At 38.9% G+C, this 27,981-nt stretch overlaps 1 protein-coding gene and 1 long non-coding RNA gene across 2 annotated transcripts; both read right to left on the bottom strand.

Annotated features, from left to right (window-relative positions):
• Nucleotides 1–81: 81 nt before the first annotated feature.
• LOC130990649 (zinc finger BED domain-containing protein RICESLEEPER 2-like) lies at nt 82–21,696 on the bottom strand. Its single transcript, XM_057914874.1, has 5 exons — nt 21,658–21,696; nt 21,132–21,333; nt 4,614–5,921; nt 3,755–4,536; nt 82–324 (listed from the first exon to the last, which is right to left on the bottom strand). The coding sequence occupies exons 1-5, from the start codon at nt 21,694–21,696 to the stop codon at nt 82–84; spliced, it is 2,574 nt and encodes an 857-aa protein (XP_057770857.1).
• Nucleotides 21,697–25,357: 3,661 nt separating this feature from the next.
• Nucleotides 25,358–26,986, bottom strand: LOC130987523 (uncharacterized). The gene is made up of 2 exons (XR_009089787.1): nt 26,317–26,986; nt 25,358–25,821 (listed from the first exon to the last, which is right to left on the bottom strand). It is a non-coding gene; the product is annotated as an uncharacterized LOC130987523 (long non-coding RNA).
• Between the last annotated feature and the right edge of the window lie 995 nt (nt 26,987–27,981).

Here is a 27,981-nt window from a genome sequence, read left to right as displayed (position 1 = left end):
TTTCCCTATCAACGTTTCAATTAAGAAAAAACACAAGTCATGTTGCAGTAATTGTTTAGACAAGACTAATAATAAAGAATATTAACTGTAATTTATACCCTTTGGCACCTTTAGGCCGTGAGGCCTGTTTATGGCATCTCTCAAGATTCGAGAGTCAGCCGCCGATCCTTCCCATCCGAATAAGACATATCTGTAATTCAAGTTTCGATCACAAACTCCTAGAACATTTGTAGCTATTTGACCCTTCCTTGTCCTATATCGGGGCTTATCCGCATTGCCAACCATGACACTGACATAAGTGCCGTCTAAGGCGCCTAAACAGCCCTACCCACAAAACACATTTTTAAAACAATTAGTAACAGCATATATAACACTTAAATGACCCTATAGTAAAACACGAGATTGAAAATTATTCTATATCTACCTTAAACCACTGCCACCGTGGATCCGTGCACCAGTCGGGAACAACCTCGGCCCTCGGGTTTGGCTAAAAATATCTACCGTAGAATTGCTCCTAAGACCGCGTGTACATAATACGAGATTGTTTGCCCCGATCTCCAAAAATCAAATCTCACAACTCTATTTTTTTTATGATGCGCTAAAACTAATAAGAACATTGCTATTTGTTCTTCAACAGTAACGAAGCGGCCATCAATTAGACGTCCCTACTCACCTAAAATCATACATAGTCTAGAAAATTTCTACGATCCATTTGTAGGTTAGAAATACAATCTACGTCATTTATACCCACCAATCTACTTAAATGTTTTTCCTAATCGTTTATCCTACTTACTATCTCATATTTTAGGGCCCCTTCACCACGTTTTTTTTTTAGCTAGACATTGAAGGAATATTAAACTGAATTAATACTCAAATTGTCCGATGATCGTTTCTTGGATTATTATTAATTTATCATACAACGATTAATCCTAACATGCTCCTATGAATTTAATTGCTGCACGTTGGAGTTAGAAATACCTGAAGAATTCAGAAGAATTCGTCAAATTCGCAGCTGAACAGAACAGTCAGCTTCAAGCCTTCGTTTGAAGCCTCAAACGTCCTCAAATCGTATTTTTCCCAGAAATACGACTTCTTCGTCTTCGCGAGAGCTTTCCGTGGCCGTCTGTTTCGCTTGAATCGGAGTTATGTGGAGGAAGTTATGGCCGTTCTCCCGAAACTGCCAGAACTTGATTTCCTGCAAAAATCTGACCCCAACTCAGATCTTCTGAACTGTATCCCGCTCAGCTTTCACCGTTGGATGGACAACGTTCTATGAAAGTCCCAAGGGAGAATGTGCCTACACGTTTCTGGCGCCTCTCTGCTCTCTTAAGTGGGTGGCATCAACCGCAATCCCATCCATCGAGCATGCTTCTCGTAGGCCTTTTGCGGCAGACTCTTCGTGAAAGGGTCAGCTAAGTTCTCCAAAGTATTGATCTTTTCAACCAGCACATCTCCTCTGCTTACGATTTCTCGTATGATGTGGTACTTTCTCTCTATGTGTTTGGTCGCCTTGTGGCTCATGGGTTCCTTAGAATTTGCCACTGCACCCGAGTTATCACAATAAATTATGATACTCTTAGGCAAATTAGGTACCACTCCTAGATCCAAGAGGTAGTTCCGGAACCATACAACCTCTTTAGCAGCTTCGGAAGCAGCTACATACTCGGCTTCCAGGGTGGAGTCTGCAATGCACTTCTTCTTTGCACTCCGCCATGATACGGCTCCACCTCCCAAGGTAAACACACACTACTACAAAAGTTTACATACATAACAGTGCATAGATAACGGTTTTTTTCAAAAACCGTTATGTATGAGCGCACTTTTAGGAATAGATAACGGTTTTGAAAAAATCCGTTATCTATGTACTGTTGTCTATATCCATAGATAACGGTTTTTGAAAAACCGTTATGTTTTTGCGTTATCTATTAGTTGCATACATAACGGTATTACAAAACCGTTAAGCCACCGTTATCTATGACCATCTTTTATAACGGTTTATTCATAACGTTAAAGAACCGTTATGTATAAGAGTCATTTACAACGGTTTTGGAACCGTTATGTTTGAGCGTATCTAAAAACTGTTGTGTATAATTTTTTTTATTAATTTTTTTAAAATTATATTATATTATATTATATTATATTAAAAAATAACATATAAATTCTTTATCCTAAAATCTGAATTTATTTCTAGATATAGACTTTGAAAAATAAAAAAATCATAACATTTTTTTGTTTTATCATTAAGTAACACTTATATAAAATCTAAATTAGAAATCTAAATACCAAAATTTGAATATTAAAACTGAAAAAAAGAAAAAAAAATAAATTTTATTTAGGAAATTTAGAAACTAGAAGCCCTAGTTTTCTTCGTCTCTCACATCTAATCTCCCTGCCTTCTTCTGCGTCCTCCCTGTCTCTCTCGACTCTCTCTCTCCCCTCTCGACTCCGCCGCCGGCGCCGCTGCCCCGCGCCGGCCCGTCGCCGCCCACCCTTGTCGCTGCGTCGCGCCGCCCACCCTCGTCTCCCTCTTAATCTCCTCTCTCTCTGACTCAAATGCACGCACACCACACCGCGCCTGAAATCCTAGATCTATAATCTACAGCCACCTCCCTGCCGATTCCCGTCGACCGCACGGCGGGAAGGCCGCCGCCTCCGAGCGCAGCCCAAAGCCCCCTCTTCTCTCCATACTCTGGCGACAACAGCGGCTCCTTGCCGCCGCCGTGCCCTAGCTTCAATCCGCCGCTGAACTCCCTCTTCCGGCCGCACCACCTGTCCGACCACCACAGCACCAGCCCAGCCGCCTTCGTCGCAGCGCAACACCACCGCGACCCACTCCAGAACCGCTGCCCCCCACCATCTCCCGGCATCTACACAAGGCGGCTTCGTGCGCCACCCATCGTTCCTATCATGAACGCCGAGGAAGAGCCACCAGTCGGCGCGATTTACACCATACCAGCTAGGGCTGTAAACGAGCCGAGCCGAATACTAGGCTGCTCGAGCTCGGCTCGTTTAAATATTCGGGTGTTCGAGCTCGGCTCGAGCTCGGTTCGAGCTTTTATGTTCATGATCGAGTTCGGCTCGACATCAAAATATCAAGCTCGAGCTCGATTCGAGTTCGGCTCGTGTTTTATTCGTTAATGCCGAACTCGAGCTTATGCTCGAGCTCGGCTCGTGTTATGTTCGTTTAAAGGTTCGTGTAGCTTGAAATGTGCTCGGCTCGGATATTCGAGTTCGAGCTCGTGTCAAGCTCGAAATCATGTACTTTTAATCAACCTGTTGCTCGAGCTCGAGCTCGACCTCAAAGAAAAATTATTTTCTATATATTCTAATCAATCGTCCAAAACAAGCATCAATACGAATAAAAATCATTCTAACAAATGTACTGCATGCCAAAATAACATAATTTAAACAGCAATCCAAACATGTCTTGTGTAACTAGAAGAGCATTGAAAAGTCCAAACATACACACCAAAAACTACTATATAAGAGAACCATTGATTTTGTAGATTCACTCCAATCTAGCAAAGCGTCACTACTGCAGCAACAAAATCAAAATCACACAATTAAGAATAATACAAATATAAATAATAAGACTAATATAAATAAAAACAATAATTTACCCATTCTGTTGATGACATGCTTAAGTGAAAGTGATCTCTTTGGTATTCTCTTTGTCCTATAAAAATATAAACACATAAATTTAAATATTAGACGTATATATAGTAAAGACATAAAGATTAAAACTGATACTTACCTTGGCTTTGCCCTTGATCTCGTAGCGAGCTCGTAGCCAATCTTCGGCACAAAGTAGCATTTGCACAGTATCCACTCCTAAAGAGGCACGGTGTGGATCAATAACTCTACCACCAGCACTAAAGGCAGACTCTGAAGCTACTGTGGTTATGGGAATTGATAGCACATCACAAGCCATCTTTGATAGGATCTTATACTTCATCTTATGCATCTTCCACCATCCAATTGCATCAAACTGAGTCGGCTCATTCCATTCTTCAACTGCCTCCTCAAAGTACAAATCAAAGTCCGACTTCATTTGATCAACACTAGCAACAGTTTTCCTAAAGCTTTCATATTTGCTTTGGCTTCTACTTGTACCAAATTTCACACTACTAACACCACTAACATTGCTAGAACTTCCTGTTTGAGCATCACTAGCATTTCTCACAATATTAGTAGTACTAGTACTAACTCTATAAGCCTCTACATATTCAGCATACAAGTTTCGCAATGTCTCAAAAACTGTTACTTTAAGTTCAATCCCTTCCACTCCAGAATAGCAATTGTCAGCACACCACTCAATATACTTCATTTTGTTTCTAGGATCTAAAACAGCCGCTATAGAAATCAATAAATTACAAGATCCCCAATACTTATCAAACTTCAACTTCATCTTTTCAAGCATTTTTTCCATAAATGTAGCTGTGGTACCTGAATCTTTATCTAAACTCTCATAAGTCAATAGTGACTTTATGTGAACAAGTTTGACCAAGAAAAGATTGGCTGTCGGGTACTCAGAACCTGCATTAAATGTGATGATATAATTGACATTAGTAATTACACAATATATTATAAGTGCAAAGTAAATATATTAATACCTGAGATGAGTTCAGTGATCTCATGAAAATCTTCAAGGAAAGAACAAACAATGCGCACTTTCTCCCATTCCTCCTCACTCGGCAATGTAGTATATGAAGGATCCCTTTGTTGATATCTTGGAAAAACGGCTTTGAACTCCAAAGCACATGACAACATAAAATATGTTGCATTCCATCTTGTTACACAATCCAAGACAAGCTTCTTCGAAGATAATTCCAACTGCTTTGCAATTTCACCGAACATGATCACACGTGCCTCTGATGCTGCCACATACTTCACACTTTCACGCACTTTGGAGATCACATCCTGAATAGAAGATAATCCATCTTTGACCAAAAGATTAAGAATGTGCGCACAACATCTCACGTGAAATATTTGACCACCAAGAGGTAAAGTGTGTCTGAACAAGAGATTTTCTTTCAATATACGAACAGCTACATCATTGTTGGAAGCATTATCCACAGTGATTGTCCAAACTTTTTCCTCAATACCCCACTCTCGAAAGCATCTTTGCAGCACATCACTTATCACGACTCCCGTATGTGGTGGTGGAATATCACAAAAGTTCAAAGTGCGCTTTTGTAAATTCCAATTTGAATCCACATAGTGACCTGTGACAACCATATATGAAATATTTTGATCTGATGTCCAAAGGTCTGTAGTCACACTTACTCTACTAACACCTTTCAATTCGTTCATCAATCTCTTCTTCTCCAACTCATAAGAGGCCCAACAATCCTTGTTTGCTGTTGCACGACTAATCTTATTATATAGGGGAGTGGCGCTCTTCATCAACAAATTAAATAACTCATATTCAGGAAATCGAAATGGGAGCTCATGCACAATAATCATGTGTGAAAGTACCTCTCTGATCTTTGAGTGGTCATACTTAAAATTAGTGACAGAGCTCACCGCTTCCTTCTGAGCCATAGACATTGTGATGCTGATATTTTGTTGGCCTTTCGTGCTGTGAATTTGTTTAGCAGTGCATTTGGCACTATGTCTAGCCAAGTGAGTTGTACAACCAGTCTTGTTGACTGATAGCCGTGTCTTGCAGTGAATGCATTCGGCTTTCACATTTCCTTTTACATCAGTGATCTCTTTGAAGTCATCCCACACTTTGGATGTGCGTTTTCTTTTCTTTGTCATGTAGGGATTGTCTTGATTCTCTTCTCTAATCTCTGTTTCAACCTCATGGTTCGGATCTAGTTGATTTACATGGATATCAGCTGCTTTTCCATCACTGCGATTCTGAAGTGGCGCTGGAATTAGGGTTGATTCTTGAAGCGACGTTTGAAAATAAAGACCTGCAAAAGAAACATAAAATATGCTAACTAGTAAACCATATTGGATTGGTCTGAAAATTTACAGAAACCTTCGTAAGGCACTCTAGTTCTCTCTCACAAAGTTTCATAAATTTTGAAAAATCCGAAGTCACAATATAATAGAAAAACAGAAAGTTCATCATAGTTAAACTATTTGTGCGAGCATCTTATTAAATTCAAGGAAAAATAGCAAAACATATTGGATTGGTCTGAAAATTTACAGAAACCTTCGTATTACTCCCTAGTACTTTCTTACAAAGTTTCATAAATTTTGGAAAATCCGAATTCACAATATAATAGAAAAACAGAAAGTTCATCATAGTTAAACTATTTCTGCGAGCATCTTATTAAATTCAAGGAAAAATAGAAAAACATATTGGATTGGTCTGAAAATTTACAGAAACCTTCATATTACTCCCTAGTACTTTCGTACAAAGTTTTATAAATTTTGGAAAATCGGAATTCACAATATAATAGAAAAACAGAAAGTTCATCATAGTTAAACTATTTCTGCGAGCATCTTATTAAATTCAAGGAAAAATAGCAAAACATATTGGATTGGTCTGAAAATTTACAGAAACCTTCATATTACTCCCTAGTACTTTATTACAAAGTTTCATAAATTTTGGAAAATCCAAAGTCACAATATAATAGAAAAACAGAAAGTTCATCACAGTTAAACTATTACGTACTTGCTCTCAAAGTTCAGCAGCAGCGAGCGTCGACCGACGGTGAGCAGCGAGCGTCGACCGACCGTGAGCAGCGAACGGCGGCGGTGATGGTTTGAAAACCTTGATAAGCTGAAAGATCGTGGGTATGGTGAACGGCGGCAAGAAGGGTTTGAAAATATGGAATGATGGAAAACGGAAAGACGCGTGAATCGTAATTACTGATTGTGAATTTGTGAGTTACGTGCTGAATAATAATTTCCATGTCTTTGTTTTTGCTTTTTATTTTTAATTTGTAATTTTATTTTTAATACATGTTCTGATATTTATATTTGAGTTTGTTAACATAATAACATATACGTGTGTGCTTATCCAAAAAAAAATATACGTGTGTATATATATATATATTGTGTGTGTGTATATATATATATATATATATTTATATATATAAACTATTGATCAAAATAAGGACAGACTAATAGAGTATATTTATACGTTTGTTAACATAAATTATTAAAATATAGACTATATTACATGAGATTGAAGCCGATTCCACCTACGTGATATCAATTCTTAATACCCGTTCTTTGAATGTGCCTTGGCGTTTTAAGGCGGCGTGGAATAGGATTTTAAAGATGTTAGATGCTTTCTCGCTGCAGGTTTCTCACATCTTTAGAGAAGGAAACAAGGCGGCAGATATTATGGCTAACCAACAACGTTCAGAAGGGTGGTGGCCGCACGAGATTGAGGAGATTAGGGCTGCGGTTCGCCTTGACATGGCTTCGCATAGCCATCTGCGTAAGAAACGATAGTTGGGACTGATGGGTGGTTGTTTTTTCGTTGTTATTCTGAATCTCGGAGTTGTATCTCCTTTAGCTATTCCCTACTTTCGTCTTGTGTCACTCTTTTTCCTATTCACGGTTTTTACCACTGGGTTTTCCGTGAAAAGGTTTTAATGAGACTCGGCCCTTAGTCTGCTCTTTCTGTGCTTTCAAGGGTTTTTTTTAGGTTTTTTTCTTTTCTTTTTTATATAAAATTGTCATTTAATAGACTATATTACATGCATTATATATACAATATAGTCTATATTAAAATATAGACTATATTGCATAATTTGCATGCATTATAAATAATACAATGATAGAATGATATAATATATTTATATTAATTTATTACTGTATATTATCTACTAGATATATATTTATTTTATATATTATATAGTATTATAATATGATGATAAAGTATACATGTTACTTATATAATTTCAATATGTAATGATATATATATATATATAGATATAGACTATAACATATAAATTATAGTAGATAATTTGATTATATAGTATATATATATGTTGTATTGTATTATATAATAATTTTTGATGTATTAGAATTTAAAAAATATGTATAAAATAAAAAAGAATAATGATAATATCGACTAAATGTAAGCGACGCTCATTCAAAGTATACAACATAATGTATGATATATATAGATATAGATATAGACTATAACACATAAATTATAGTAGATGATTTGATTATATAGTATATATTTATTGTATTGTATAATGTCAATGTATGAAATTATTAAATGATATAAAAATGAACAAAGTAACAATGCTCGATTGTTCATTTTATTCGTTTATTTCGACTTAAAATAAAAATGAACAAATTGAGTTTTGATTTCTTCAATTTGATAAATTAGTGATTTCAATAATAATTTTTTATGTATTAAAAATTTAAAAATATGTATTAAATAAAAAAGAATAATGATAATATCGACTAAATGTAAGCGACGCTCATTCAAAGTATACAACATAACATGCATGATATATATAGATATGGACTATAACACATAAATTATAGTGCATGATTTGATTATATAATATATATATTATATTATATAATATCAATGTATGATATTATTAAACGATATAACAATGAACAAAGTAACAAAGCTCGATTGTTCTTTTAATTCGTTTATTTGGAGTTAAGGTAAAAATGAACAAATTGATTTTTGATTTTTGCAATTTGATAAATTAGTAATTTAAATAATGATTTTTGATGTATTAGAATTAAAAAATATATGTATAAAATAAAAAAGAATAATTATAATATCGACTAAATGTAAGCGGTGCTCATTCAAAGTATACGGCATAACATTTGTCCTTATACACACATGACACATACATGATACATCTATAATATATTTGAAATCAATTGTGTGACTATAATAAAATTGAAGGTTTATTAGTAAATTATGTTTTTCTTTTTATTTCTTTTTATAAAAGTTATATTTAATTAAAGATGTTTCAATGCATTGTCGCGGAGCATGGTTGCAAATGCTAGCTACATATTATAAATATAGACATAGACATTGAGTATATTAATATATATATATATATATATATATATATATATATATAAATTTATTTCTTACGTATATACATAAAGTCAATTTTTTTTTTTGTAATATATAAGAATATATTAAGTTTAAATTTTACAACAATTGCTATATGTAGCTCAATGGCAATGGAAGTTGGAAGTTTATTTAAGAGCTATTATGCCTTTGAAGTCAAGGGTTCGAACCTTGTCTCATACAAAAATATTTATTTGTCTTTCTTGAAGCATAAGCTCGATTGTGGGCTCGATTATGGGCTCGATTGTAGGCTCGCGAACATAGCTCGATTGTGGGCTCGCGAACATGTTCGATTATAAACGAATCCGAACATGTTCGCGAGCCTAACGAGCCGAGCACTATAAAGCTCGGGCTCGGCTCGATAAAATTATCGAGCTCGATTTTAGGCTCGAGCTCGGCTCGTTTATTATCGAACCGAGCTTCGAACGAGCTTTTTTCGAGCCGAGCTCCGAATAGCTCGCGAATAGCTCTGTTCGTTTACAGCCCTAATACCAGCAGCGCCAAACACCTCCTGCCACCGTCTCCCGCCGCCCAGTCACCTTCGCCCTTTTCCTGTCACCACCGTCAGTTTCCAGACACTGCCGCGCGGCCCCAACTCCAATCTCAACCCCGCTGTCTGCCGGAGCGAGCCCTGCCCTCCTCCACCGTTCAGGGAACTTTCTCTCTATGTGTTTGGTCGCCTTGTGGCTCCTGGGTTCCTTAGAATTTGCCACTGCACCCCAGTTATCACAATAAATTATGATACTCTTAGGCAAATTAGGCACCATTCCTAGATCCAAGAGGTGGTTCCGGAACCATACAGCCACCTTAGCAGCTTCAGAAGCAGCTACATATTCGGCTTCCATGGTGGAGTCTCCAATACATTTCTGCTTTGCACTCCGCCATGATACGGCTCCACCTCCCAAGGTAAACACATAACCAGAGGTAGATCTCTTATCATCCCGGTCAGCCTGGAAATCCGAATCGGTGTAACCCAAAGGAGTTAGACTGTCTGACTGGTAAACTAGCCTATAATCTCGAGTCCTTTTCAGGTACTTGAGAATATGCTTTACCGCAGTCCAGTGTCCTGGTCCAGGGTTCGACTGATATCTTGCAACCATGCCAACGACATAGCAAATATCAGGTCTCGTGCAAAGCATTGCATACATGAGGCTACCTACAGCGGAAGCATATGGTACCTTCCTCATTTCCTCAACCTCACTAGGCGTCTCAGGGCACATGTCCTTAGACAGAGGAATGCCATGTCTGAAAGGTAGCAACCCTTTCTTGGCAGTTTGCATGCTAAAACGAGCAATCACAGTATCAACGTAGGACGCTTGAGATAAGCTCAACATCCTTTTCTGGCGATCACAAACAACCTTGATCCCCAGGATGTATGCTGCATCTCCTAAGTCCTTCATTTGAAACTGTTCGGATAACCACTTCTTTATGTCCGATAATAGCGCCACATTGTTGCCAATAAGGAGGATATCATCTACATAAAGTGCAAGGAAAACCACGTCACCATTGGCATCTAAACGGTACACGCAACTTTTGTTTTCACAATGAGTAAATCCATAGGATTTAATGACCTCGTCAAAACGTTTGTTCCATGACTTCGAAGCTTGCTTAAGTTCATAAATGGACTTCTTCAGCTTCCATACAAGATGCTCTTCGCCCTTCTTCACAAACCCTTCGGGTTGCTGCATATAGATGTCCCTTCCTTCTTCAAGGAAACCGTTTAAGAAAGCGGTTTTGACATCCATTTGCCAAATCTCAAGGTTCATGTGGGCTGCAATGGCAAGGAATATTTGGATAGACTTAAGCATGGCAACCGGCGAAAAGGTTTCATCATAATCTATACCATGTTCCTGGGTATAGCCTTTCGCCACCAGTCTAGCTTTAAAAGCTGCGACTTCGCCATCCGAATATCTTTTTCTCTTGTATACCCACCTACTACCTATAGCTAAAAGGCCATCTGGTAGTTCAGTTTTCTCGTATACATCCATAGCAGTCATGGATTCTATTTCAGAAACCATGGCATCGTACCAAGAATCTGCATCTCGATCTTCCATCGCTTGTCTAATGTTATCAGGGTCGATATCCTTTTGTTCATCAACAGGAAGAAGATTCGAAGATTCTCCCGAGAACATAAATCGATCGGGTTGGACGATAAGCGGTGGTGGTACAGCCGTGACAATGGTTTGTGCAGTGTCCTGTGGTGCATTCACTTGCGCACTTGGCTGGGGTGATGGAATCGCCTGTCCATTGCCTTCGATTTCTTGAAGGTCAATCTCGGACTTTGACTTGTGTTTATCTATATAATCCTGTTCCAAGAATCGTGCGTTGGTGCTAACAACCACTTTCTGATCCTTAGGATTATAAAAATAACCACCTTTCGTTTCCCTTGGATAGCGTACAAACAGCATTACTTCGCATCTAGGCTCCAATTTCTTTGCCTCTTTGTCAAGCACGTATGCAGGACAACCCCATACCTTTATATGATGCAAGTTGGGCTTTCGCCCTGTCCATAATTCGGTAGGAGTCTTAGGCACAGACTTGGATGGTACTAGATTCAGCAAGTAAGCTGCTGTTTCCAAGGCATATCCCCAAAACGAAATAGGCAACGATGCATAACTCATCATTGATCGTACCATTTCCAAAAGAGTTCTATTTCTTCTCTCCGCTACACCATTCTGATGGGGAGTACCTGGTGCAGTCAATTGGGATGTAATCCCGGAATCTGACAAGTATTGCTTAAACTCGTTTCCAAGGTATTTGCCACCGCGATCAGACCGCAATGACTTGATAGATTTACCCAATCTCTTCTCCATTACCGGCTTGAATTCTTTGAATTTCTCAAAGCATTCAGACTTGTGTTGAAGTAAGTAAATATACCCATATCTTGAGTAATCGTCAATGAAAGTGACGAAATACTCATACCCTCCACGAGCTTTTGTGGACATCGGTCCACACAAGTCAGAATGAATCAATTCTAACACATGCGAGGCCCTATTCCCCTTTGCCTTAAAAGGCATTGCCGTCATCTTTCCTTCTATACAAGATTCGTAAGTTCTAAATGGAGCAGCTTGAAAGTCTTTCAAGATTCCATTCGTCACGAGCCTTTGGATCCTGTTTAGATTGATGTGGCCTAACCTTAGGTGCCACGCATGCGTATATTGTTCATGAGAAAAGTATTTCCTTTTATTTGGATTTGGACAGATTTGTGATGCAGATGCAACATGGACAGAGTTATTAATCAGACATGTAATAGTATAGAGAGAATTGTTCAAAATTCCAGAACAAATAATCTTGTTATTTTTCATGATAGAGACATTGAAACAGAAATAATGTTCCGCCAAAACTCCGGCACATATAAAACATCTCTCAATACTAAAATGTCATCACCAAAACATAAAGATAACTCTCCAATAGCAACAGCTGCGACCTTCGACGCATTGCCCATGGAGATGGTGATCTCGTCACTTCCCAGCTCCCTTGTCGGCTTCAAGCCCTGCAAGGTGTAACAAACATGATCAGTTGCCCCCGTATCCACTACCCATGAATGAGTAGAATGAAGGAATATTAAATTGAATTAACGTTCTGTTTGCCCGATGATCGTTTCTTGGATTATTATTAATTTATCATACAACGATTAATCTTAAACATGCTCCTATGAATTTAACAGCTGCACATAGGTGTTAGGAATTACTTACTTGAGAAGCGGATGCAGAGGTCGTTGATGATTGTATCGAAAGACTCCAGTTCTGATCTTCTGAACTGTATCCCGCTCAGCTTTCACCGTTGCATGGACAACGAACTATGAAAGTCCCAAGCTAGAAATCTCCTACACGTTTCCTGCGCCTCCCACAGCTCTCAAAACCCTAATTTTATCAGTGTGTATTTCCTGAGAGCTGACAGCTGTATTTAAAGAAGAAAATACAGAGAGGGGGCGCCAGTAATGAGTGTTGGGCGATTTCTAGCCCTTCTTGGGCTAGGAGACATTGGGCCAGTCAAGGGACCAGATACAAGGAATAAAGATGGGCCTCAAATAAATTAATTTATCCATGGTCAGCCCAGACCATAATTAATTTATAAATATCAGTTCATTCCACTAGAGAACCAATATTGACTTACCCCTTTATTGCCGGTGTTGAGTCGGGGCTTGTATTTAGACTTATTAAATCCTCGTATTTAAAATATCCGACATCCATTAATTAATTAGAGCTCTGACAGCTTAAATTAATTAATATCTTTGTAATCCTTAAGCAGTACCACTCAAACCTTATTATTGCGTCTGAACTTAATCAACCTGCAGGGTTTAACGCAATAAACATTATTGAGCTCCTTAAGGGGATGTCATTATCCTCTATCGGATACGAGTACTAATACAGATAATCAAATATCATATGTTAACCGCTATCACCCAAGATACAGAGTACACAAGTTACTATATAACTCTCACTCATTGTAAATCAAAGTGATAAGCGAATCAACATATATATCTGAAATCTTATTAGTATTAAGATCTTATAAGTTACCGAGATCTTGATTCTTCACTTAAGTCAGATAGAAGAATACATCTCACTGTGGTCATATCAATACGTAATGACGTACCAGTATAGATAAGTAGTCAAGACAAACTACTTCCATCTATACCGCAGCCTAAACCAATAACTTGTCCTAGAGTTATTTCGGCTGTGATTATTTTATATCTCTTAAGGTTATTCCAATTATACGGTCTTCTGTGATCTACAACACACCATATAATCTACTTATATAGAGATAAAGAACATACGTATGCAATCATGAACACAATCAGATAGGAGATAAAACAGTGAACAAAGGAATCATTGTATACAAGCATAAAATATTCTTGCTTTCAGTATACAAATCCAACAATCTCCCACTTATACTAAAGCAAAACTTTTAGTATACAATGCGTCTAAATACTAGCTATTACAACAAACACTTCACTTTTTCTCCCACTTATACTGAAAGTTTTTCTCTAAGTGGGTGGCATCAACCGCAATCCCATCCCTCGAGCATGCTTCTCGTAGGCCATTTGCTGCAAGCTCTTCGTGAAAGGGTCAGCTAAGTTCTCCAATGTATCAATCTTCTCAACTAGCACATCTCCTCTGCTTACGATCTCTCATATGATGTGGTACTTTCTCTCTATGTGTTTGGTCGCCTTGTGGCTCCTGGGTTCCTTAGAATTTGCCACTGCACCCCAGTTATCACAATAAATTATGATACTCTTAGGCAAATTAGGCACCATTCCTAGATCCAAGAGGTGGTTCCGGAACCATACAGCCTCCTTAGCAGCTTCAGAAGCAGCTACATATTCGGCTTCCATGGTGGAGTCTCCAATACATTTCTGCTTTGCACTCCGCCATGATACGGCTCCACCTCCCAAGGTAAACACATAGCCAGAGGTAGATCTCTTCTCATCCCGGTCAGCCTGGAAATCTGAATCGGTATAACCCAAAGGAGTTAGACTGTCTGATTGGTAAACTAGCCTATAATCTCGAGTCCTCTTCAGGTACTTGAGAATATGCTTTACCGCAGTCCAGTGTCCTGGTCCAGGGTTCGACTGATATCTTGCAACCATACCAACGACATAGCAAATATCAGGTCTCGTGCAAAGCATTGCATACATGAGGCTACCTACGACGGAAGCATATGGTACCTTCCTCATTTCCTCAACCTCACTAGGCGTCTTAGGATACATATCCTTAGACAGAGGAATGCCATGTCTGAAAGGTAGCAACCCTTTCTTGGCAGTTTGCATGCTAAAACGAGCAATCACAGTATCAATGTAGGACGCTTGAGATAAGCTCAACATCCTTTTCTGGCGATCACGAATAACCTTGATCCCCAGGATGTACGCTGCATCTCCTTAGTCCTTCATTTGAAACTGTTCGGATAACCACTTCTTTATGTCTGATAATAGCTCAACATTGTTGCCAATGAGGAGGATATCATCTACATAAAGTGCAAGAAAAACCACGTCGCCATTGGCATCTAAACGGTACACGCAACTTTCATTTTCACAACGAGTAAATCCATAGGATTTAATGACCTCGTCAAAACGTTTGTTCCATGACCTCGAAGCTTGCTTAAGTCCATAAATGGACTTCTTCAGCTTCCACACAAGATGCTCTTCGCCTTTTTTCACAACCCCTTTGGGTTGCTGCATATAAATGTCCCTTCCTTCTTCAAGGAAATCGTTTAGAAAAGCGGTTTTGACATCCATTTGCCAAATCTCAAGGTTCATGTGGGCTGCTATGACAAGGAGTATTCAGATAGACTTAAGCATGGCAACTGGCGAAAAGGTTTCATCATAATCTATACCCTGTTCCTGGGTATAACCTTTCGCCACCAGTCTAGCTTTAAAAGCTGCGACTTCGCCATCCGAATCTCGCTTTCTCTTGTATACCCACCTACTACCTATAGCTTCGAAGCTATCTGGTAGTTCAGTTTTCTCGTATACATCCATAGCAGTCATGGATTCTATTTCAAAAACCATGGCGTCGTACCAAGAATCTGCATCCAGATCTTCCATTGCTTATCTAAAGTTATCAGGGTCGACATCCTTTTGTTCATCAACAGGAAGAAGATCCGAAGACTCTCCCAAGAACATAAATCGATCGGGTTGAATTATAACCCTCCCACTACAACGAAGCAGTGGTGGTATAGCTGTGACAATGGTTAGTGCAGTATCCTGTGGTGCATTCACTTGCACACTTGGCTGGGGTGATGGAATCGCCTGTCCATTGCCTTCGATTTCTTGAAGGACAATCTCGAACTTAGACTTGTGTTTATCTATATAATCCTGTTCCAAGAATCGTGCGTTGGTGCTAACAACCACTTTCTGATCCTTAGGATTATAAAAATAACCACCTTTCGTTCCCTTAGGATACCCTACAAACAACATTACTTCACATCTAGGTTCCAATTTCTTCGCTTCCTTGTCTAGCACGTATGTAGGACAACCCCTTATCCTTATATGGTTTAAGCTGCGCTGGCGCCCAGACCATAACTCGATAGGAGCTTTAGGAACCGATTTGGACGGTACTAGATTTAGCAAGTAAGCCGTTGTTTCCAAGGCATATCCCCAAAATGAAATAGGCAACGATGCATAACTCATCATCGATCTTACCATTTCCAAAAGAGTTCTATTTCTTCTCTCCGCCACACCGTTCTGTTGGGGAGTACCCGGTGCAGTCAATTGGGATGTAATCCCTGAATCTGACAAGTATTGCAAAAATTTGTTCCCGAGGTATTCGCTACCGCGATCAGACCGCAATGACTTGATAGATTTACCCAATCTCTTCTCCACTTCCGCCTTGAATTCTTTGGATTTCTCAAAGCATTCAGACTTGCGTTGAAGTAGGTAAATGTATCCATATCTTGAGTAATCATCAATGAAAGTGACGAAATACTCATACCCTCCACGAGCTTTTGTGGACATCGGTCCACACAAGTCAGAGTGAATCAATTCTAACACATGCGAGGCCCTATTCCCCTTAGCCTTAAAAGGCCTTGCCGTCATCTTTCCTTCTATATAGGATTTGCAGGTTCTAAATGGAACAGCTTGAAATCTTTCAAGATTCCATTTGTAACGAGCCTTTGGATCCTATTTAGATTGATGTGGCTTAACCTTAGGTGCCACGCATGCGTATATTGTTCATGAGAATAATATTTCCTCTTATTCGGATTAGGACAGATTTGTGATGTAGATGCAACATGGACATAATTTTTAATTGGACATGTAATAGTATAGAGAGAGTTATTCAAAATTCCAGAACAAATAGTCATGTTATTTTTCATGATAGAGACACCTCTATCAAAAGTAACAGAATATCCATCCAAAAACAATTTTGAAACAGAAATTATGTTCCGCCGAAACTCCGGCACATAAAATATCTCTCAAAACTAAAATGTCATCACCAAAACATATAGATAAATCTCCAATAGCAACAGCTGCGACCTTCGACGCATTGCCCATGGAGATGGTGATCTCATCACTTTCCAGCTGCCTTGTCGGCTTGAAGCCCTGCAAGGTGTAACAAACATGATCAGTTGCCCCCGTATCCACTACCCATGAATGAGTAGAAAACGAAGCTAAACATGTCTCAGTTACTAGAACTTGTGACGTACCTTGTCCCTTTGCCTTGAGCATCGGACAATCTTTCTTCCAATGCCCAGTCTTGCCGCACTTGAAGCACTTTCCCTTTGCCGTCGGCTTCTTTACACCGCCGGTAGGGCCGTCCACTTTGGCTTTGCCACTCCCACTAGCTTCTTTATCATTCTTGCCCTTTGGACCTTTCCACTTCTTTTTCCCGCCTTTCGACGAAGAAGCAGATCCCTTGGCAGCGATAAGAACCTCTTTCCTAGTGCCCATGACTCCCTCCGCCGTAACTAGAGCATTCAACAACTCATTAAGAGTGTAGTTGGCCTTGCTCATAACGACATTGAGACGGAAGTTCTCATAGGATTTGGGGAGAGTGTTGAGGATGATATCGACTTTGGCTTCGCCTTCGATACCCCCTCCTAGCAGATCAAGCCTGTCAAACAAATTTATCATATGCATGACATGATCGTGCACAGAACTGCCCTCGCTCATCTTACATGCTAAGATTTCTCTCATTATGTTAAAGCGGGCAGATCTTTCGGACTCCCCATAAACCTCAGAGAGATTCAACATGATGCCAGCCGCGTCATCCATGACCTGATGCTGGAGTTGCAAAGTTTGCGACATAGTCATCATAATATAGCACTTGACCATATTATTTGACTTATGCCACCTCTTATGCGCCTCACGTTCCGCATCAGTCGACTCATCAGTTAAGGGCGCGGGACGTGGAGTGGTAAGCACAAAACTGTGCTCATCAGCGTCAAGAATATACATTATGTGGCGTTTCCATTCGGTATAGTTAGGACCGGTGAGAGGATTGTTTGCAAGAATAGAGATTATCGGAGACATAGACATATCTGAAAGTAAACAATTTAAACATGTAAGAACATGAAGCACATAATTCGTAACAATAATATTGTAACCTTTTGATAAAATAATATTAATGAAACCTCCAACGGCTCAAAGAATTCCATATGTAAGCCACGTTCGTGTGGACGTTTACACATGAACTCCTCAACCAGACTATTTACCTAGTCATTTAATTTCCATCCATGTCAACTTAACCTTTTGACAAAGGAAATTAATAGTTGGACTTAAACTAGACCATATCATTTCAAGAAGGGACTCCGTTGGGGAGTTGTACATTGTACTTGAAATGATATCTAAACAATAACCACAATTTAACCTTGATGATTAAATTCTTGAAATTAGCATACTCACAAGGACCATACCGCTTTCAATTTAATCTCTTGGTTATCTTATTTAAAATCCATCCTCTAAAGTACTTATGAGAATTACACGAGTAAGCCACGTTCGTGTGGACGTTTACCGCATAGCTCCCACTACTTAAATGGATTTAAATATTTTTAATAGAAACCTCAACTTAACAAACTTGTGAAATCAAATACGAAGTAAGCCACGTTCGTGTGGACGTTTACTCATATTCTCAATCACTTTGTCTTGAGGCCGCATATGGAGGTCTAATAATAATTTTTAATTGCTTAAAAATTATTATAACTGTTTAGTCTTTTTAATTTCAAAAGGTTTGTTCATGCTCAAGCACATAATCCTAATCATGCTTTTCTAGAACGCAACATGTAAAACATGGTCGCAGAATTCTAAAACATGCTTAAGAAAATGATAAACCTACTATCATGCTTATCTAAGCGTAGTTAATAAAGCATATTAACAAGCAGAGACGAACAAAAGCAGGTAAAGAGCATAAGGGATTAACACCACGGCATGCAAAGAACATAAAAAAAGAATTAAAACTCTTCATGACCCATTCGTGGATTCCCAACTTCTAATCTATTAAAATAAAAAACAGAAAAGAAAAACCCAAAAACATAAACTTGGCCCGAACACTTTAGGCCCGTCTTTGGAATTAGGGTTTGGGCCCCCTAGGGTTTGAGATACGCAGCTAGGGTTTGGAAACCCTAGCTGCCGCCGCCTCCCTTGAACAGCCGCCCCTCCACCGCGCAGCAGCCGCCCGGCGCTGCAACAGCGCCCCGGCGCTCACAGCAGCCCGGCGCTGGCAGCAGCCTTCTCGGCGTGCAGCAGCGGCAGTCGGCAGCGCTCGGCGCCTCAAGCAGCAGTAGCGCACGTCCAGCAGCAGCAGCGCACGGCGACAGCAGCGGCAGCGCGTCGCCCGCTGGGCACGCAGGCGCCGCCCCGGGCGCGCACCGCCCCTGCCGGCTGCCTCCTCTCCATCTCGCCCAGCCACCGCGCGCAACAGCCCGTGCAGCAGCAGCGTGCACGGCGCGCGCGGCGCACAGCGCGCAAGCGCTCGTGCGCGCGCTGCCCTCGGCGCCGGCAGCCTTTGCCGCACCGCACCCGGCACACCACCTCCATCCACCGTTCTTTCGTTGTTGATTCGTCGTTGTGCTCGTCTCGTTCTTCAGTTTTATAGATTACAAAGGAAAAACAAATACAATTTGAAAAACCTAATCTAACCACGAATTTTCTCGTGGTGAAAAATGATTACAACGTCAAACGACGTATTCTACGAATCAACAGACCACGAAGAACAACAGCAGTAAAAACAACGCACATTATTAATCGTACATAAATTAATAATAGAGCCAAGAAATTAATCCTGGGCTCTGATACCAATTGAAGGAATATTAAATTGAATTAATGTTCCGTTTGCCCGATGATCGTTTCTTGGATTATTATTAATTTATCATACAACGATTAATCTTAAACATGCTCCTACGAATTTAACAGCTGCACATAGGTGTTAGGAATTACTTACTTGAGAAGCGGATGCAGAGGTCGTTGATGATCGTATCGAAAGATTCCAGTTATGATCTCTGAACTGTATCCCGCTCAGCTTTCACCGTTGGATGAACAACGAACTATGAAAGTCCCAAGCTAGAAATCTCCTACAAGTTTCCTGCGCCTCCCACAACTCTCAAAACCCTAATTTTATCAGTGTGTATTTCCTGAGAGCTGACAGCTGTATTTAAAGAAGAAAATACAGAGAGGGGGCGCCAGTAATGAGTGTTGGGCGATTTCTAGCCCTTCTTGGGCTAGGAGACATTGGGCCAGTCCAGGGACCAGATACAAGGAATAAAGATGGGCCTCAAATAAATTAATTTATCCATGGTCAGCCCAGACCATAATTAATTTATAAATATCAGTTCATTCCACTAGAGAACCAATATTGACTTACCCCTTTATTGCCGGTGTTGAGTCGGGGCTTGTATTTAGACTTATTAAATCCTCGTATTTAAAATATCCGACATCCATTAATTAATTAGAGCTCTGACAACTTAAATTAATCAATCTCTTTGTAATACTTAAGCAGTACTACTCATACCTTATTATTGTGTCTGAACTTAATCAACCTGCAGGGTTTAACGCAATAAACATTATTGAGCTCCTTAAGGGGATGTCATTATCTTCTATCGGATACGAGTACTAATACAGATAATCAAATATCATATGTTAACCGCTATCACCCAAGATACAGAGTACTCAAGTTACTATATAACTCTCACTCATAGTAAATCAAAGTGATAAGCGAATCAACATATATATCTGAAATCTTATTAGTATTAAGATCTTATAAGTTACCGTGATCTTGATTATTTACTTAAGTCAGATAGAAGAATACATCTCACTGTGGTCATATCAATACGTAATGACGTACCAGTATAGATAAGTAGTCAAGACAAACTACTTCCATCTATACCGCAGCCTAAACCAATAACTTGTCCTATAGTTATTTCGGCTGTGATTATTTTATATCTCTTAAGGTTATTCCAATTATACGGTCTTCTGTGATCTACAACACACCATATAATCTACTTATATAGAGATAAAGAACATACGTATGCAATCATGAACACAATCAGATAGGAGATAAAACAGTGAACAAAGGAATCATTGTATACAAGCATAAAATGTTCTTGCTTTCAGTATACAAATCCAACATAGAAAACGAAGCTAAACATGTCTCAGTTACTAGAACTTGTGACGTACCTTGTCCTTTTGCCTTGAGCACCAGACAATTCACCTTCCAGTGCCCAATCTTTCCGCACTTGAAGCACTTTCCCTTTCCTTTTAGCTTCTTTACGCCACCAGTAGGGCCGCCCACTTTACCACTCCCACTTGCTTCCTTGTTGCCTTTGCTCTTTGGACCTTTCTGCTTCTTCTTCCCGTCTTTCGACGAAGAAGCAGATCCCTTGGCAGCTACAAGGACTTATTCTTTCCTGTTGCCCATGACTCCCTCTGCCATAACTAGAGCATTCAACAACTCGTTAAGAGTATAGTTGGCCTTGCTCATAATGGCATTGAGACGGAAGTTCTCAAAGGTCTTGGGGAGAGTATTTAGGATGATATCAACCTTGACATCCCCTTCAATACCCCCTCCGAGCAACTCGAGCCTGTCAAACAGATTTATCATGTGCATGACATGCTCGTGTACAGAACTGCCCTCGCTCATCTTACATGCCAAGATTTCTCTCATTATGTTAAAGCGAGCAGATCTCTCGGATTCCCCATAAACCTCAGAGAGGTTCAACATGATTTCGGCCGCATCAACCATGGCCTGATGCTGGAGTTGCAAAGTTTGTGACATAGTCATCATAATATAGCACTTGGCCATATTATTTGACTTGTGCCACCTTTTATGCACCTCTCGTTCCGCATCAGTTGACTCGTCAGTAAGGTTAGCGGGTCGTGGAGTAGTAAGCACAAAATTGTGCTCCTCAGCGTCAAGAATATACATAATATGGCGTTTCCATTAAGCATAATTTGGACCGGTAAGAGGATTGTTGGCAAGAATAGAGATTATTGGAAACATAGACATATCTGAATGTAAACAAATAAACATGTAAGAACATGAAGCACATAATTTGTAACAATAATATTGTAACCTTTTGATAAAACAATATTAATGAAACCTCCAACTGCCCAAGGAATCTCACGAGTAAGCCACGATCGTGTGGACGTTTACACATGAACTCAACCAGACTATTTACCTAGTCATTTAATTTCCATCCATGTCAACTTAACCTTTTGACCAATGAAATTAATAGTTGGACCTTAACTAGACCATATCATATTCAAGAAGGGACTCCGATGGGGAGTTGTACATTGTACTTGAAATGATATCTAAGCAGCGACCACAATTTAACCTCGATAGTTAAATTCTCGAAATTAGCATACTCACGAGGACCATACCGCTTTCAATTTAACCTCTTGGTTATCTTATTTAAAATACATCCTCTAAAGTACTTATGAAAATCATGCGAGTAAGCCACGATCGTGTGGACGTTTACTGCATAACTCCCACTACTTAAATGGATTTAAATATTTTTAATAGAAACCTCAACTTAACAAACTTGTGAAATCGAACATGAAGTAAGCAACGATCGTGTGGACGTTTACTCACATCCTCAATCACTTTGTCTTGAGACCGCATGTGGAGGTCTATATAATTTTAAGAATAAAAATTATTAAACAATAACCACAATCTAACCTTGAAATTAAATTCTCGAATTTGGCATACACACTAGGACTATGCCGCATTCAATTTAATTTCTTAGTTATCTTATTTAATTCCATCCTCTAAAGTATTCGTGAAAATTTATACGAGTAAGTCACGATCGTGTGGACGTTTACCGCATAACTCCCACTACTTAAATGGATTTAAATATTTTTAATAGAAATATCAACTTAACAAACTTGTGAAATCAAATATGAAGTAAGCCACGATCGTGTGGACGTTTACTCATATTGTCAATCACTTTGTCTTGAGACCGTTTGTGGAGAGTTTAAATAATTTTTAATCATCTATAAAATTATTAATAGCTTAGTCTTTTTCTTTCAAAAGGTTTGATCATGCTCAACACATAATCCTAAACATGCTCATCTAGAACGCAACATGTAAAACATGCTCGCAGAATTCTAAAACATGCTTAAGAAAACGATAAACCTAGCATGCTTGTCTAAGCGCAATTAATAAACACATATTAACAAGCAAAGACAAAAACAACATGCATAGAGCAAAAAGGATTAACACCACGACATGCAAAGAACATAATAAAAAAATAAAGTTGTTCGTGACCCATTCGTGGAATCTCAAATTTAATCTATTACATTTAAAACAGAAAAGAAAAGGCTCAAAAACGTAAAACTCGGCCCGAACAGCTTCATCAGGCCCGTCTTTGAAATTAGGGTTTGGGCCCCCTAGGGTTTGAGAATCGCGCCACCTAGGGTTTGAAACCCTAGGTGCCGCCGCTATCCCCTCGACAGCAGCTTGATCAGCGCCGCCGCAGCAGCAGCCCGGCGCGCAGACAGCCCTGCAGCAGCAGCAGCAGCCCGGTGCGCAGCAGCAGCATCCCGGCGCTCCAACCTTCGTTCATTCGATGTTGATTCGTCGTCGTCTTCGTCTCGATTTCAATTTTTACAGATTACAACGGAATAACAAATACAATTTGAAATTCTAATCTAACCACGGATTTTCTCGTGGTGAAAAACGATTACAACGTCAAAACGTCGTACCCCACGAATCAACAGACCACGTAGAACAGCAGCAGATAAAAACAACGCATATTATTAATCGTACATAAATTAATAATAGAGCCAAGAAATTAATCATGGGCTCTGATACCAATTGAAGGAATATTAAACTGAATTAATACTCAAATTGTCCGATGATTGTTTCTTGGATTATTATTAATTTATCATACAACGATTAATTCTAACATGCTCCTATGAATTTAATTGCTGCACGTTGGAGTTAGAAATACCTAAAGAATTCAGAAGAATTCGTCAAATTCGCAGCTGAACAGATCAGTCAGCTTCAAGCCTTCGTTTTAAGCCTCAAACGTCCTCAAATCGTATTTTGCCCAGAAATACGACTTCTTCGTCCTCGAGCGAGCTTTCCGTGGCCGCCTGTTTCGCTTGAATCGGAGTTCTGTGGAGGAAGTTATGGCCGTTCTCCCGAAACTACCAGAACTTGATTTCCTGCAAAAATCTGACCCCAGCTCAGATCTTCTGAACTGTATCCCGCTCAGCTTTCACCGTTGGATGGACAACGTTCTATGAAAGTCCCAAAGGAGAATGTGCCTACACATTTTTGGCACCTCTCTGCTCTCTCAAAAAAACTCTAATTAATTAGTGTGTATTTTTCCTGAGAGCAGACAGCTGTATTTAAATAAATTAAATACTTGTGAGGCGCCACTTTCTCTGTGCTAGGCGTGTTTCTCCCTTGCTAGGGCAAGGAGACTTTGGGCCAATCCAGGGACCAGATACAAGGAATAAAGATGGGCCTCAAATAAATTAATTCTCCATGGTCAGCCCAGACCATAATTAATTTATAAATATTAGTTCATTCCACTAGAGAACCAATACTGACTTACCCCTTTATTGCCGGTGATGAGTCGGGGCTTGTATTTAGACTTATTAAATCCCCGTATTTAAAATATCCGACATCCACTAATTAATTACAGCTCTGACAGCTTAAATTAATTAATCTCTTTGTAATCATTAAGTAGTACCACTCAAACCTTATTATTGCACCTGAACTTAATCAACCTGCAGGGTTTGACGCAATAAACCTTATTGAGTTCCTTAAGGGGATGTCATTATCCTATACCGGATACGGGTACTAATACAGATAACCAAATATCATATATTGACCGCTATCACCCAAGATACAGAGTACTCAAGTTACTATATAACTCTCACCCATAGTAAGTCAAAGTGATATACGAGCCAACATATATATTTGAAATCTTATTAGTATTAAGATTATATTAAGTCACCGAGATCTTTGATTCTTCACTTAAGTCAGATAGAAGAATACATCTCACTGTGGTCCTATCAATACGTTATGACGTACCAGTATAGACAAATAGTCAAGACAAACTACTTCCATATATACCGCAGCCTAAACCGATGACTCGTCCTAAAGTCATCTCGGCTGTGATCATTTTTATATCTCTTAAGGTTATTCCAATTATAGGATCTTCTGTGATCTACAACACACCATATAATCTACTTATAAAGGGATAAAAAGACATACATGTGCAATCATGAACACAATCAGATAGGAGATCAAATAGTGGTAACAGGAAACATTGTATACAAGCATAAAACGTTCTTGCTTTACAGTATACAAATCCAACAGACGTAGTAAAATATGCAATCACAATCGCCAATTGAATGATATGTAGTTGTATAATCTCTTGCAATAACATGAAATACATGCCACACGCACGAGGGCTTTCTCTTCCAGCCATTCAAGCCACAATTTGGCAATTATGAGATGAATCTGCAAAGTGTGATGAATCTCTATTGATTACAAGTAATGTAGCACAACAGCAAATATAGAAAAACATATTCTCGAGCCAAAATAAACATCTGCGCTATCAGACAATCTGCGAGAACTAATATAAAAACATGTGTGTTCTTGGAACAAAATCAAAACTGCCTAACTCACAAAACAGATTTTATCCAATTAATTCAGCCGGAATATTTGATTCAAGAACAGATAAGCAACACATACTAACAGACAATTAATCAAGCATAGTGAAATCCACCGCCTGTATATCAAATGAATCCAACAGAGACTCTATAAATAACAAACATTACAACACTTGCCTGGGTCGATTAAATGCCCTTTGTTGCTTGAAATTCGTTGTTGTTGCTCTTTCTATTTCCCCTAAACGTGTGTGGACAAAATCAGTGAAGCGTAAACATTAGTCAGAATCATAGAACTTTATCTAAATCAAACAAACGTATATAAGATATTATCATAGCGAAATGCTAAAATGGCGACCCGAAATTGAAAGACATATACATATTAACATAGTGAAATCCTAAAATCTACACCCATTTGAGTAATGCCCATTTAAAATTTATATACAAAAATCACATTTTATGTTTCTCAGGGCACAATGTTGCCGCAGATTGAAATTTACCCCAATTTTTATTCAGCGCAGATAACACACACAAAAACAGTAGGTGGGCTATACAGAGGCGACCCTAATCAACAAACCATAAACTCATATCCAAATCGAGCAAATTCATATAGAGAATGTGAGGTCAACCGGAGATATAATGGATGCGACAGAAATCGATGCAACAATCGAAAAACACCAACCCAATTTAAAAATTCATACGTCGTTCAATAGAGGTAAATCGTCATGGTTCTTACCGTCTATGGCTTAAGCTTTCAATTTTTTTGGATGGAGCTCACCAGATTCGTAGTAGAAGGAAAAAGAAGCGAAGTAGCGGTTATTTTTTATTTGGTGATATTTTAATTCCAAAATGTGAAGGGTAGAAAAGATAAATTATTTTTCCTGCTTCTGGTTAGCGGAGTAATCGAAGGGGGGCGGGGGGGAGGGGATGTGTAACACTGATTGAACAGTGGTTTTTGGTCAGGGCCCTAGCATATGGTCGGGCCTTGCAGAATACGCAAATAGAATACCAAACACCGGATTATTCTGGAATATATTAGTTAATATGGTGTAATACTGTGAACCAAACTCCATCACCGCACTGCTACTAGGGTTCTTCATGGTGCAAAGCGGAACGGTTGGAGACGGAGAAAGCCAGCGAGTAAGCTTCTTCAGGGTGCACCTCTTCTTCTTGTCGGCGGTGCCGCCCTCCTTCGTAAGCTTCTTACCGACCTTTGGCTTCTTCTCTTCTTGTCGAAACGTTCCGTTGAACGGCGCAAAGCGGAACGGTGGGAGACGGAGAAAGCCATCGAGCAAGCTTTTTCTCCGCCGCAGGGTTATTCTTCAGAGGCGGCAACATGGAGCAAGAGAAAGGTAAGAGAAAAAGAAGGTGAGAGATGAATGCAAAGAGAGAGAGGTAGAACTGAAATGAGTAAATGAGTATAATTAGGGAGGGATTTATTTAGGCAGTAATTAGTGAATAAATTAAACTTTAAATGAGCCCTTATTATTTTCCAAAATAGAAACATGTCATTTAGGTTGGGACAATCCAAAATGGAATACGTGTAATTAATAATGGGACATAGAGAGTAATCGATAATAGATAAAGTGCACATATATATTTATTTTTCTTTTTTGTTTGTATGTTTGTTTATTTTTTTATGTGGAAGCAATCTGCTTATTTTGACGTGCTAAAAAAAATACTTATATTGACGAGATTTTGTATGAGAGAAAGACATATATAACCAAAAGCATGTAGTTTAAGACTTATATAGCCACTACTTTTAAAGCATGACTTTGGGGGTCAAAATGCTATTAAAAGACAAACATACCCTTACTAAATAGAGAAGAAAAATAAAAGAAAAAACTTTCTTTTGTCACTAAAAGGCTGATTCTATCTCCTCCTTTATGAGAAGCCAACCTTTTCTTTTACACCATTTCTTCCTCATTTCTTTTACACCATTTTTTTCTGCTAATTCTTCATCGTATTTTTCAAAGTTTTGCAGATGAATCTTCCCCATTTAATGAACACTTGAATGCTAATAAGGTAGGTTGATGAAGGAAAATAGATGAAAAGATCTGAAATCGACAAATCCACGAATATTATTAAAAAAAAGTGACGATTTTTTTTATATGAAAAAGCAAATGTATATTAAATTCATAGCAAATGTATCAATTGTATGAATTAGTTTCTGATTTTGGTGAGCTGTGCACAGTAATCTCGTAGTACACAATTGTATTTGTAAATGACACAGTTAATAATATATTGAGATTAAAATCATGATTTGTTGTTTTCTAATGATCAAATTTAGTTTTTTTTATGTATAAGACCACATTAAGTATGAAAAATACAAAATAAATGTTTGATTGAGAGGACACAATTGAGAGCTATGAATATGTTCTTAACTATACATTTGTGTTCC

The sequence above is a fragment of the Salvia miltiorrhiza genome, chromosome 6 (assembly GCF_028751815.1).
Source record: "Salvia miltiorrhiza cultivar Shanhuang (shh) chromosome 6, IMPLAD_Smil_shh, whole genome shotgun sequence".
Taxonomy (NCBI): domain Eukaryota; kingdom Viridiplantae; phylum Streptophyta; class Magnoliopsida; order Lamiales; family Lamiaceae; genus Salvia; species Salvia miltiorrhiza.
This window is presented reverse-complemented; position numbering and strand designations above follow the sequence as displayed.

Excerpts from the sequence above, each read along its gene's own strand:
- LOC130990649 (XM_057914874.1), bottom strand. The coding sequence starts at position 21,696 with ATGGTTGATGCGGCCGAAATCATGTTGAACCTCTCTGAG. Across the intron at positions 4,537-4,613 it reads GATCACTGAACTCATCTCAG|GTTCTGAGTACCCGACAGCC; the intron begins GTATTAATATAT and ends CATTTAATGCAG. Across the intron at positions 325-3,754 it reads AGATCAAGGGCAAAGCCAAG|GGCTGTTTAGGCGCCTTAGA; the intron begins GTAAGTATCAGT and ends TTTTGTGGGTAG.